The sequence below is a fragment of the Corvus moneduloides genome, chromosome 6 (genome assembly GCF_009650955.1).
Source record: "Corvus moneduloides isolate bCorMon1 chromosome 6, bCorMon1.pri, whole genome shotgun sequence".
NCBI classification, from domain to species: domain Eukaryota; kingdom Metazoa; phylum Chordata; class Aves; order Passeriformes; family Corvidae; genus Corvus; species Corvus moneduloides.
Genome location: NC_045481.1, coordinates 50,092,656 through 50,107,106, shown reverse-complemented (window position 1 = coordinate 50,107,106; position 14,451 = coordinate 50,092,656). Strand labels below are relative to the sequence as shown.

Here is a 14,451-nt window from a genome sequence, read left to right as displayed (position 1 = left end):
AAAGAAACTCCAAGCATGTTTTCATTTTCATCACTTCACTCAATAAGTTCCACTCTCTGCATGAGAGGGAGACCTCGTGGTTTGGAAAATGCAGGAATTCCACATGAAAGAAAGGGCAGGATGGAAAAGAACATCTCTGTTCAGCATCCAAGAATAACACAAGCAAGAAGGAAAGAACTGCTACCAGTAACTGCTGCTCAGTAGTTGCCACCATCTCTTTTTACTTGCAGGATTTGGCACAGCTGGGCTGCCTTGAAATACAGATACTCTTAAGAGGATACATAATTCCTCATGCCAGCAAGCAAAAAAACTGTCCTGGAGGATTACAAATCTGTAAAAGCTCTGCTCTCTCATACCACAGAACCTTGATGTTACCTCAAATTTCACAGTGAAGATTAAAGCAGGCAGGTAGCATGAACACAGACAACTCAAAGATCAGCATACAGTGGTCGTGAAACCTCTTTCAATTCTCTAAATCATTGCATCATGTGTACTTTGAATGTCCCGTACTTTGCTGCCATTTTTTTCCACAGGAAAACAATGTGGTAGAAAGTTGGTAGAAATGTATTTTCTCTGATAGCAATAAGAACTGAGAATGCTTGGAGTGGATAATGCTTCAAAAGGACATCTGAGGCAGGCATGAAGCTAAGACAGATTCCTTTGGTGATTTCTCAGTGGAAAAATTTGGGGGGGGGGGGGGAACTTGACCACTCCTATACTCCAATCTAGTGGAGACCTCATGAAGGCATAAGCAAACTATCGAATGTTGCAAACCATCTCTGCGTGTTTATTTTCTAACTGGACATGAAAAGGTAGAGCACTGAGATCAGCTGGAATTGGCAGCAGTCAGTGAAGTCACCAGGGCTGGCAGCTTTAGGAGCAAAACCAGCCTGAAAACAAAGACCATGTGAGTTTTGCTGCGGGCAAGGGGAATCATGCCTTCCTTCTAGAAAAGAATGAATTTGAGAAGAACCAAAAACTGTTACTTTGAAAGCAGTATGTGGAGCAGCTGATAGGAGCCATTTTCATGCAAAACTTCAGCCTGCTATAAAAAAAGAACGAAGTTGAATGTGTGTAACATTGCACAGGCAAAGTCATATTCAGAGCTGAACTTTGGAGGCAACTGCCTACATACAGGCACACTGTGTTTTCTCAGTATCTGAAGCAGGGAGAAACCTCAAGCTGAGGATGACAGGCTTTAAGCTGGTGGCATCTCTACCACACAAGGTTTGAGATGCTTAAGATAATTTGCATCATATAAAAATAGGCACTGAGACACACCAATTTCTAGATGAAGAACGATGTCCCAAATGACTCAAATTAATCCACAATGGACTATGGACTACTGCTTTCTCAGAGACTAAGAGTAAATGTGAGCAAAAGCAGCCGTTCTTGAGAATCTGCCTCATTTGAATGAAGAGGTATAGAGAATATAAAAAGGAAAGCAGACATTAAAGAGTGAATAAATGGCCTGATGTCATATTATATGACTATTGGCCATGAAAATCATTCAGAGTCTGGCATGGGAAACAACCACACAGAAGATATCGTAAAAAGAGAAGACAGATGTTCAAAAGGCAACAAGTACTATTATTAAAAACACTGTGCCCATTCATGGGAATGCACAAAAGCCAACAAAGACAAGTAATGTTTCTTCCTTAAGCAAATCAGGAAAGAACGGAAAGTTCTGCATAACAAGGAAGGTTTTAACACTATTTGCAAGGAAGGAAATATCTCAACATGAGTAGTTGTGGGGAAATATTAAGGTTAATTGGATTTATATATTTTTAAAATGCAAATAAACTGTTAGAAATAGCAAATTCTTCATAATTATGCATTGACTAAGTTTATGCAGGCACTGGAACCAGATCAAAACCTAACAATTTCTGAACAGCTGACATTTGATGGTCCTGACCTTGACCTTTAATTGCTTAAACCCAAAATCTCCTAAAAGCCTCCTTTCAAACCCTCTTCCAGTTCTTCAGCTCTCTCTGAAAAGCTGGCATGAATCTTACCAAAGCAGATATTCCCATCTGCTGAGAGCAGAGTGGGATTAGATGGCTACACTGGATGTCACTGGAGTGCAGTGCAGAGTTCACTTGGAGAGGTGGATCTCCAAAGTGACAGGTAACATTTACAACTCAGCAAAAGGAGTGCTTTATTAAAAGGGGAAGTAAAACATCTGTTTGAAAGATTTAAAGATCTATATAAAAGGTGCCATTCCTACAAGTAGTCATATGAGCAACCTCAGTATTTGTGTGAACCCTTTATCTGAAAGAGTTCTTTCTTGTCATAATCAACTCGCTGGCAAGCACTGCATCTGTACACACCTGGGCCAGAAAACAAATAAAACTGTACTCATTCTGTGTTCAAAAATTATCCAGCCTTCTGAATCCTCAGAGGTTCTCTATTTGTAACATTTCAGCTGGAATAACAGTCAACATGGAGCATTAAAAAATTAAGTGGTCTACTACCACTTACTAAAATCAAAATGGAATGTCAATCAAATTATCATCTCTAGCTTAAGATTTCTATACCATGCAATCAGGAACATATTTGACAACTAACATTCCACTTCTATCCTTCATTTAACTACACTGCAGCAACCTCAGCAGGCTGAAAGTGCCCTTTAAAAGATGGATCTCTTAGTCTTTGGGAAGGTAATATGCAATTTATTCTGAACACAGAGAATATAATGGCATTTGTCAGGAAAAGGCAAAGAAAACAAGGTCAACTGAGCCAAAATAGACATTTTTAGAGATATGTGTATGCAGAAATAGATCTAGATCTCTATATCTGGATACAGATATACATAGATATACACATACATCTATCTTTATTTTCACTGAACACTTAGCAGCTCCAGCTGAGGTAGCTGGTTTTATCTGGAACAAAGCCTGGCACCTGCAACAACACTATCTTAACACTGCACCTGATACACACCCCTAAAGTTAATTTACTGGAACGAGTAATTAGGAAGAAAATCATACTTGTTTAGCTATCAGTCAAGCCTGTCACTGCCAGTACTTCTGATGTAAAAAAACACCAACAGAAGCTTTTTAAGCATTAGCTCATTAGTTCAATCGTTTCCTGCATTATTTCAGGTAAATCTATGTGTGTAATAAGAACTAACTTACCAAGTACTTTTTTTCATTAAACTGATAATTCTTTTGGGAAGCACTGATTGATATCCAAGCAAAAAAGATGGAAGTTAATTGACTCTAGCAGTCTAGATGCTAAATGATATCAAATAGTAAGAAAGCTTCTTCAAGGGTAATTTCAAAGATAAAAGAGTAGAAGAACGAACTTCCACACAAAATTAGCAAGCCTTAAACTTCTTACTGGTTCCAAATTGACAAATGCTAGCTTCAAAAACCATTTTAAAAACTCCCAAAATGTTTTCTCCCTCCTAAAAACCACATGCCAGTGTCTCTTGCTTGTTTATACTATAATTAGATTTGAGCAGATTTATGAAACACTAATTCAGTAGATTAAGCATATTTGAAAAATCCTCACAAGTAGCATCAAGCCCAACTGTTTTTCCTGCCACTTGACACAAGGTGACGTTCTGAACAGACGCACATATTCATCACTTCATTTTTCCAACTGGTACTTAATCTGACTGCAGACTTTGAAAGCAAAACAATTACAACATTTTCAAACTACAAAAGCATTCCAGTGCAGATTTCACCCATTGGTGCAATTTATATAGTTTATAGGGACTGAAAATGGAAAGGAGAATCCTGGAGACCATACTAGGACCTCTTCATTAATTAAATGAATATATGGAGACCTTTCAATATGTGATACACTGTGAATCTGAGTGCAGTGATCTGACACAGAGGAGTGAATGGATGTTTGGAACAGGAACAGAAGGGAAAAGGAAAGTAATCAGCATTCTTTACTTTTTAAAGTGGAAAACAAACAATTATCTGTAATTTATATTGTGCGGTTGTTTATGAATAAGAGGTAACTGAGGGTTGCACTTCACTTTCCGGCTCTTCAAAATTTAAGCAAATTTTAAGAAGTTTTAAGCATCCACAGTGATTAAAAGAAGGAAAATAAAACAGCATGCTAATCTCACTTACTCTGTTTGCAGTACTGTGACAACATTAAAGAGATTTGATTAGCCAATCCCATATCGGCTTTCCCGTGAGATAAATCCCTGAAAAATACCATTCTGCACTGAAGGAAAAAGTAACTTTTCTTACACGTTGTCTCCGTAAAATATTGTTCTGATTTGCACCAAAGGTATTACTAACACACATTTTCCTTTCATTTACGAAAATGTCACTTGGCAATCTAGCTAAAGATGGGCCTATTACTAACCTTTTTGTATCTCCTTTCTGGACTTTTACCCAGTGCTCCACTTGAGCCATGTTACTTTTTCTTTGAAACTGCTTATCTGGATTTGTTCTGGGAACAAACCCTCTTTTATACGAGCCAGTACCATTCTGCTCCACTAGGCCAGCACTCAATGAACTAGGAAGCGTTCCATTCTTCTCAGCTGGCTGAGGCTGAGCTACTTGGGACCACGATGCATTCGTTAAGTCTGGAAATAATGAATCAGCTTCTGTTAACGCATGCTTAGCCTTGCCCTTTTTGGTTTCCAGAGTTTCTTTTCTGTGGATGTAACGCTCCTCCTCCTCCTTTTCTCTTCTTATCTCTTCACGCTTATCATATCCAAGCATTTCAGCTGATTTCTGATAACCTTCTTTTGTGTCTGTAATCTCTGCCTTCACACACTCTTTGCAGGCATCCACATGATTGACTTGGGGAACAGCTTGCTGATCCACTTTTTCAGTTTCTCTGAAAAGAAAATGCATGTCAGTAATGAACACTGCTTAATTGTGGAAAGCTGGTGTGGCCTTGTTGCTCTTTTAGAAAGGATACCTACAAAATCACTGTCTGCAGACCGTGATAAATTTGGCATGTTAAGACAAATATGCTAAAAAAAAAATCAGTTGTCATCCGAGTTAGACAAAAGTTACATTTACTGTGCTGTCAAGGAAGCAGAAATTATTTATACACATCTGTAAAAATGACCAAAAATACTAGTATTGTATGAAAGAAGTGTTCAACATAATGTTATGTACAAAAAGCTGTAAGTCAAAAAAATCCTCCTATCCTAGGAAACACTGAAAGCCAAAAAACCAAAACTAAGCTGCCAACTGCTCATGGCAAAATATAGAAAAAGTCTTTCACATCTTTGTAGCTGCCTCAGGGACTAGACATTTCTGGCCAAGAGAACACAGCAATATCTACATTTGAGTCAGGACTATTGCCCAGGGAATTTCCATCGGGGAGCTATTCCTTAAAAAGAATAATTGCTCCATGCTGCAGTGCACATTAGTTTACTAGTTTACTTATTTACCTTACTGCCTAAAAAATAACAGAAATCTTGATATTAAACTTTGAACAAGCTATAAAATGTCTGAGGATTCTAAAAGTTTCAGGTTGCTTTTGACACATTACATACTTCAGCTGCAATTTTCTTCATCTCTTCATAACAATAAGCTTCTCAACAACATTTTTTTCTCTCACAATGTAATGGGTTATCGCTGATCTCAGGGTAGCACCTCATCTCTGAAACTAAGTTCAGCTTCTTTAGAGCTTTATGGAAAGTAAATTCTGAGTAAGTGCCATGACAAAATTGTTTTCACTTCAGTCTAATTAGAAATGAATAGTCTACTTAGGAGGAAGGACACTGGATCAATACTTCCAATGTGCCAGGCTTCCCCCAATTTTTCTTTCAATTATTCCTGTCTTTATAAAGAAGATAAAGAAGAAAAAAGCAGGTACCAGCTTGTTTCTTGGAATTTAAATTAAATGTAGAAAGCCTTAACACAAATAGGATGTAAAGCTCTGGAAGAGATGTTGATCCTTTGCTTATATTTGATTGGCCAACAGAGAGCAGCAGTGTCAGATACTCTGAGAAACTGCACCGTAACATTTCAAGCCTCACAGCCACAATGGTTACAGCAGGGTTGTCTCTGAACAGTCTTCCTTCACATGGAGGTGTAGGGAAAGAGTCACATTCCAACGCCAAAACATCAAGAAGGCTACATCAATTTAAAGAAAAGGAAAAAACTGGAAGCACATTTTGGCACAGCTGAATTGGTTCATAATCAGTTCATACCTGCATAAATTAGTTGACATCCATTAACTCTGTGCACTTATGATTTACCCATCTTTAGCATTCTTTTCCCCCTTAACAGCACTTCAATCCTAGTTCTAAACACTCATTTGGAACAACTCATTAAACTTCTGTTCTTTCTCTTTTACCCCTTTCTCCCAAAGGCTGCCAATTGGCTGCTGCAAGTGTATGAATGTGCCCACAGAAACTGGAGCTTCTTACCTGAAATTCCCTAAAATATTATACATAGAGAGAAATTAATCCAGGTCACTAAAGGTGGGCACACAATTTGCATGCATACACAAATACTGAACACCAGGTTCTCTTAATTAATATCAGTTAACCGATTTGCAACAGAATGCAAACGGAAAACAATTATTTCTTTAAAATGTGAAAGAGTTTTATGCAAATATTTACAAACAGCAGCGTCAAATAACCACCAAGGGCGTGATTTATGTAAGATACATTAAATTTATTTTGAATGTTTCTGAGTGGAACTTGCCTCTTCAGTGAGGAACGTGTCTGCATGAGAGCAGCCTGATTCATAGCCCGGATCCAGGCGTTCATGTCCTCCTGGGTGTCAGCACTGAAGTAGTACGTCCGCATCCCTGTGTGCTCTGCCTGAGAGCCAATGACAGAATTCTTGTTATAAATATATGCCCGCATACCTGTGTGAACAGCCTGGAAGGAAAAAGAAGAAATAGAAGTTAGACAGCTCTTTCACTTTTTCCTAGAAAAAACGTACTTAAAAACAACTTTCCAGATTCCTTGACTGTTTCTTGAATTTGGTGTAAATTATCTACCACAATAAGTGCAGCAGACTCAAAAGGCACTCCAATTTTTACTGAAATTCCTCTGCCTCTTTGTAGAACTATTAAGCTGAAAGCCCAGTGCTTCTGATTTTCACAGTAGGAAATTTCAGCCTTTCGTTTTCTTTTAATTGATATATTTAATTTGCCATAAATACTGGACTAAACAAATAGAAGAAATCCCTATACTAAACAAATTTAAGAAATTCTCAATGAGACGTGCATCAGCAAGTCAATTTTCCCAGCTCATTTAATAAAGAAATCTATTCAGACAAAACACAGACAAAAATCTTACAGTATAAGCAATTGAACTGCTTATTTAAGAATCAATTATAATGCATGTTAAGATCTTTCGGTTAAAGCATGCACTTGAACACATATTAGCTGCAAAGTCACAAGACTTACTGATAAAAGTTAGTAATACTGATAGAATTATCACAGCACATAAAATAATGACGATTATCTCTGCACACCAAAATACTCCATGAAATTCCACTGCAAACTAGTGGTACTGGGCAATTCCTCTATAAATATATTCAGTATTCAAATGGATTCAATATGGAATATCCTTGTAACTCTAGGCTAGTTGAATTTAATCAAATCTCACCCACATTTGAATTAGCAACAGTATAAATATTACCAAATGATGTAAATCCTGATACACTTCACATTAGTAGAGAGAGATTCATCTCCTTACTTTCCAAAAAAATTGAAGACAGTATACCCTGCTTGGAAGCTCTTGTAATGATATTAAAATCAAATTAGTAATTTAAACTTTATTTTTATAAAACTAAGCCTGCTATCACACACAAAAACTAATAGCATTAAATACTGCTGACACAGGGTTTTTTAAAAAGATAAAAATAATTACATCCAATTTTTGATTTGGTTACATCTGTTTTTAAAGGGTAAATGTATTTTGCAAATCCTGCCTAAATAATTGTTCTTTTTATATTGGTGAAATCTTCTCCCCCTCATTATTCTAAATCAAATTTTTGATTGTAGAGACAATCACAGATGGCTTCAGAAACACAACAATAGTTTTGACAAAACCCAGGCTATTTAATCCAGTGCAGCCTTCCCTAAACATTATAACTTCAGTTGTTTACCCTGAAACTCCCAAATTACCATAACCTTAGAGACTTCTTATCAACAACTCCAAAGAGCAAAATATGTGCTTGCTATTACAGTGCTTTTAAATAAGTTCTGCGCAGAATTTACTCCCTTCCTATGGCAGGCTGTTCTCCCGAATGTGTGAAACACGGCCTTTCCCTTCTGCGCCTCAAGCACGGATGCCTGAGTTTGTTTTGAAAACTGGAGACTGAAGTAGAACAGCCAGCTAGAAAAAGGAGGAGGAGGAGAAGGAAGAGAAGGAAAAGGTTACACAAAGAAGTCAAGACTCTCCTGTTGGAAAGAGTCTCCACTTCCCAACAGTATTGGTGCAAAAGGAATGAATGCAAGGTGGTTTCTTCTCAATTCCCACCATTAACTGCCTACCTGAACACAGGAAAACAGGACTTATACATGTTAAACAATAGCTCTGATCAATCACGTATTTAGGAATCAAAAAACTTTGTTCATGTTTGCCTGGTTGAGTTCTTTGGTTTTTCTTTGTTGTTATTGGGGGTTGTCTTTTTTTCTCCATTTTTAGAACACTAGAATGCTCAAAGCAAGTATGATTTAGAAGCATTAATTCACTACAATTTATGATTGCCATCCAGGGTATGAAGAGAAGAAAAACTGGCAGCTCCAGATATAAAGGAGAATGGTCGTTTTAATGTGAGACCACACATTACGTAGTATGACTTCAGAGGAGTTCCTTCACGGAGCAGGCTGAGCCCACAGAAGGTGTTAAAATTCAGAAGTGAACTGATTCCTGCAGCAAAGCAGACTAGGCATGTCCCACTGCAGATGATGCAGGAGGAGCCGACCATTCACTGGTTTTACACTTGCTTTAAAAACTCAGAATTTTCGTAACTATCTGCAGAGACTGCATACCACACCAAGAAATGGATTTAACAGCTGTCTTAATTGATCTGTACACCCTGATCAACATAACCCACTTGTGGTTTAGGTTTTCCTTTCAACAGAGCTGCAAGCACTGCCTAAGAGGCTGTAGGTGAAAACAGTATCAAAATGTAAACTGTGCTGCACCACTCTCCCTTGGGAGACTGAAGCTCTCACAGCCGTAAACATCCCTGGATTCAGAAGGGATAACGGAGATGGTGTGCGATTATCAACAACCACAAGATCCTGAAGTTTGCAATACATAACACTGGTCAAGGTAAAATTCCAATTGATTTCAGTTATTTATTAGTAGTGTGGTTTATATGCAAGAAAGCCACCTCGTGCCAATGTCCTGCAGCTGTCCCTGCTGGCAGACAGAAGCTAGCAGGACTTTTTGGGTTGGGATTTTTTTTTAAAGCCAAAGCTATTAGGATGGCTACAGCATACTAAAAAGCCTAAAACACAGCACATGCCCACATGTACACCATACACACAACAGGGAAAAAATAATATTGGTACCTATTCATGCATTCAGACTCCTTAATGTGGATAGATTGAGAAGAAAAGCAGTCTCTCTCCCATAGTGCACAGTAGGAGAAATGGACAGTAAACCCCAAGAGCATATCAACAGGACAAGACAAGGACAAAAAATTAAACAAGTTAAAATCATTAAAAGATTCATGTTTAAAAAAAAAAAACTTAACAGAAGACTGTACTAAAAGTAACTAATGCCTACAGCTGTTCACATCCACTTGTTCAAAATACCTAGGGGAAAAGAAGCCACCGTTCATAGAACAAAGGGATGAGGAAAGGAACAGTTTTCTAATAACTGTAATCTTTTAAAGCTGGTTCTGTCAATGAGCTATAATATACAGAAATTTCCTCCTTCTCCTTAATTTTGATATTTATGAACCATTTCTGAGCAAAAACTGAATTATTACTCTGAACCTTCACTACAAACTCAACAACAGCCCACTATGATCTAACTCATCTTTCACCCTTAAATAATACTGAGCTTTTTAAGGATTTCTAGAAGCTTGAACCCTCCCCTCCTGCCATTTTGAAAACAGCACCTCTCAAATTTACAACGTTTGGCATTTCTTCACCTGGCTCCTCAGACCCAGAGCAATATGGGAGCCTAAGGAAGCAACAGTGATTCAGAGAACATAATGGAATAAACTACATCAAATTTTTGGTAGGAAAACCAGTGAGATCAAAGAAACAGATAAGAAGTTTGCCCTGGTCTCAGCAGGTCTAAGCGACTAACAAATTCTTCCATTTGTAAGAAAGACCAATTAAAAATAATTTTCATGTTTGAGGACAACAAGGCCTCCAAAGAGACTGTGATGACATGAACCTTCTTAAACTGGTATTACTCCTGTTTAAAACTACTGTATTACTACAAAGTACAGTCAGCTCTTTCTTAATCCCAGGAAGTATTTCCAGCTATATACACTAATGTTGTGCAAGCCTTTTCACATTAAAGTCTAAACACTGAATTTGTGCTCACTCATACTGGTACCAACAAAAACTTACTATTTTAAAACGCAGCAATTAGATTAACTAAATATGTTTAGGATGTGAGCTGCTGAACTAAATAATGCAGTAAGGATCCCGAGTTCTAGGCTCACACACAGCTTAGTGACAGTGGCTTTCAGCTGGTCACAGCACTTTGCTTGGCACAAATAAAGGAAGTGAAAAAACTGTCAACTGTCGAAAATTGTATCAAGATAGATACTTAAAAGCACAGTTTCTAAACGAAAAAATTAAACTCCCATACTGTTACATTTCAAAGTAGGGGTTTGATGGCTTTTCAAAAGCCTGTATGCAGCTCTGGAGGCCTATAATTGTTGAAGACCCAAAGAGACACAAAAACTTAAGTTGGACCTCAGGAGGTGATGAAAGGAAAAGGATTTTGAGAATTCCTACAGCACACATTTTAACAGTTTGCAGGATTTAACACAGGCCCCAGTGAGCATGTATTTTACAAGCCTCCTTCTAACCAAATCATATGCAAAAAGCATCCACGTATTTGCTAAGCAGATTTCCTTCCTCTAGTTTTGCAAACACGAGAGTTGAATTTTTTTGCAGTTTTACTGTTTCGCTAGCTTCCAAACTCACTACCACTTCAAATGGGAGCCAACCCCTCTGTTGTAACAGAAGATTTGCAACAATCTCAATAAAGAACAGGCCAAATGTAAAAAGTGTCATGGTGCATTCTCCCACTCATTCAGGTCTTAAATGCAAAAAAAGTCTTCTCTTTGTTTTGGGCTTAATCTGCCCGTGTGTTCTATTTCTGGCTGCGCTACGCTGTGAGACAGAACGTCCATCTGTGCTCTGGGTCTCGAGGTGCTCTGAAGAGATGAGATAAAGGTAATGGCTGCTGAGTGATGGAATGCCAGCACGGGCGTGCTCCTGCTGCGGGGTGCCCACAGCCGACTCCATGACCACTGAACATCAATGTTGGACAGGCTCCATACCACAGCAACTGTACAAAATCCTCCTACTGCCCTCGGAGCTAGGTCCAAATAATACCAAACTGCAGCATCCAGCCTGCAGTCAATCATCAAACACCTAAAGCAGAGTTAAAACTGGCCTGACAAACTGATATATGTAATGTCGGTTTTTTTACAGAAATTTCTAGCATAAACTTTCTTTTGCTATCAACACCCTATTTCTATCTATATCAACCTTTCAGTAATGATCCTGTGTTGAAAGTCTCGGCTTTCTGGCTCATAATATTTTCAGAAAAAGACTCAGATTGAGTACCTGGTAGAGCTCATATAGATATCACACCCTAAAAGGAACAGGGGAAGTCTGCATTTGCTTCTGGAAAGGTTTAACCATGATTACACCATGGATTCTTCTCCCTTGGCCAGTGGTCACTCAAGAGCATGTGTGTAAACACTTTTGAATAAAATAAAAAGCAGAGAAGCCTAGAAGAGTACATTGAGTTCCCCTCTTTCAGTATGTGCTTCCTCCTAGGAAAAGGCTCTAGAAAAAGAGGGCTTTATGAATCACACTCAGTAAACGCTAGGGGTGGAAAGATTTTCTTAAACAAAGATTTCTTTGTAGCTTTATCCTGATATCTCATGTTCAATGCATTTGAAAAAGTACAATAAACATTTCCACAAAGTGCACTGGGTCTTTTTTAAACACATTTCCCAAGTTAATATTTGTTCAATAAATTTCAAACCAGTATCCACTTGAACATAGAACTGAAAGTAATAAAAGGCAGTCTTAATTTTAAAATACCTCAAAAAATCAAAATGCAAGAGAAAATCAGAAGTTCTTCATAATTTCAGCACAGAAAATATTTAAATAAAGATTTCCAGATCTCCTAAAGGATGCCTGATTGAAATCTGATCTGTAAATTACTTTTAAAGTAAATAACTCATTTGCTTGATAGAAAAACAAGTTCTGCTCTGACTTTAAATCTGCCACAGGGACAGAAGTTTCTAAACTTTGCTTAAGTGCTGCAGTTTAGACAGTCATTTGGAGTCAGGCTTCTGCACTATCAAGAAGTGTATGTTTTATTTCATATCCATGGGCTTTTATAACAAAGACTAGAATTGTAAATTATACAATTATATTTATTTTTAGAAAAAGAAAAAACACAAAACCACCCTCAAACTATATCGAACGAGTACTTTTTCCTTTAAAAATCCGTATTACTTAGGATGACTAAGTTGTCATTTTCTAACTGTGAGAACTGATTTGATTCTTTTCTTTTTAAAAAAACCACAACAAAACAAAACAGACATCAGTCCATTATGAGATCAAGGACTCTATTACAAAGTAAATTAGACAACCTTTCTTCCAATTTGTAAACAGTACTGGAACAACTTGTCAATACTAATTTCTGATTTTAGAAACAGGCTCTTTACTCACAGACACTTCATCAAGCTCTAAGGACACTTACAAAGTAACAGACATGAATGTCAATTTATAAGCAAAAAAAAGAAAAGCTATGTCACATTTGAACAGGCAGTCAATAAATCTGTCTGCTTTTAAAAACTAGTAACAAGTAAAATAGGAAAACAGATGATGTTCTTGTTTACAACAGCAGCTTTTCTCAGGCAAATAAACTATGATTAGCTGATAAGCTTTGCAAACAGTACCTTAAAAGAAAATTTGCGATTTATCCGATCTTCAGGTCCAACTGGAGATATTACGTAACTAGGCAATGGTATGCTCCCCAGAACAGACTCTTCTCTGCTGTCTGTGGAATCAAAAACCAGAATTGAAATCCCTGCACTGTTCAGTGGGCTAGCAATACATTCTCCTCTAAGGACACAGAGAAAACAGGCATTAAGTAGAAAGAACAGTGGTTCAGACTAACTATAAGGAAAAGCATTTTCCCAAGGACAGAGCAGCAGGGGCACAGGCCAAAGAAGAAGCTGTGCCATCTCCATCCTCGGAGGTTTTCAACACCTCACTTGATTAATCCCTGAGCAACCTGGGCTGACTCCTTTCCTGACCCTGCTTTCACCAGGCAGTGGGATAGAACACTTCCTCAAGTCCTTTCTGACTCGAATTATTCACTTATGGCACAACACCAATAATAAGTGCAGAAAAATGTTTTATTTTTAAAGAAAAAAGATTTTTTTTTTTTAAAGCAGTTTGGGTTTTTATTGAAGTTTTTTTCTTTTTTGGGGGGGTGGGTGGGTAGATGCTGCTTCTTAGGTTCAGCCAGAAGAATACAGTTCAAGAATAAAGCTTATTGTGCCAAATGAACTGTGACAGGCTGCGTATCATGATGGATCTTCCATTTAGCACCGTCCATCTAGGCTAATTGCTATAATTAGGAATCCTCTCTTACAGCTGGCTCCAAGTGATCAACAGCAGAAATGAAGCATCTAGAAATATGAATTCCAAGTCTGATATTCTGTAATGCTTTCCAAAAATTGTAGCACACAAAGTATTGAAGACTTGAAAATAAACTTACGTAATACCTAGTTTGGTCTAAGATCACACTTAACCTTTTTCTTTTTTTTTTTTGGAATTACTGGATTCAGAAGTTCTTACTCTTACTTTGTCCCTTGGATAAAAGCTGAACCAATGCCCTCATCTGGCCATAGTGCATTCTGAAAAAACTCAGATGTCCAAGTGCAAGCAAGTAGGTACCACAACACAGACCAGAGATGGCATAAATCTTATTTATTGCAGTCAGATGTTCTGCAACATAAACCATGGCATGCACCCAACATAAAATTACATGAAAAAAAATCATACAGCATCCTTTGCTTCCCCTACTCTGGCCTGGAATTTGCTGTGCATTTAAGATGTCTGGCCAAGCAAATGTTTCACTGTTCATCTCAGAACAGCTAACTTTATCTGAAGAGTTCAGCTAGTTCATGCATTCACCGTGGTTTGTGCAGGTGAACTGTTCAGACTAACTCAAAACAGCTGATACCAACTCACCTTTGTAGTAAAACAAGCAATAATCAGCAAGCACAAACCATCGTCTCTTCCATAATCGCATTCCAGAGCTATCCT

The 14,451-nt window shown here is 37.8% G+C and overlaps 1 protein-coding gene across 8 annotated transcripts in view; it reads right to left on the bottom strand.

Moving 5' to 3' along the window:
* The window catches only part of PLEKHA7 (pleckstrin homology domain containing A7), a 152,712-nt gene that overhangs the window by 32,686 nt on the left and 105,575 nt on the right, over positions 1-14,451 (bottom strand). For 7 of the 8 annotated variants that reach the window (XM_032111696.1, XM_032111699.1, XM_032111697.1 and 4 more), the window contains 4 exons: positions 14,377-14,449; positions 13,074-13,174; positions 6,639-6,817; positions 4,330-4,809 (listed from right to left, as the gene is read on the bottom strand). In XM_032111696.1, coding sequence (XP_031967587.1) covers positions 4,330-4,809; positions 6,639-6,817; positions 13,074-13,174; positions 14,377-14,449 — 833 coding nt within the window. The remainder of the gene's footprint in view (positions 1-4,329; positions 4,810-6,638; positions 6,818-13,073; positions 13,175-14,376; positions 14,450-14,451) is intronic. The other variant, XM_032111698.1, reaches the window with a different exon arrangement.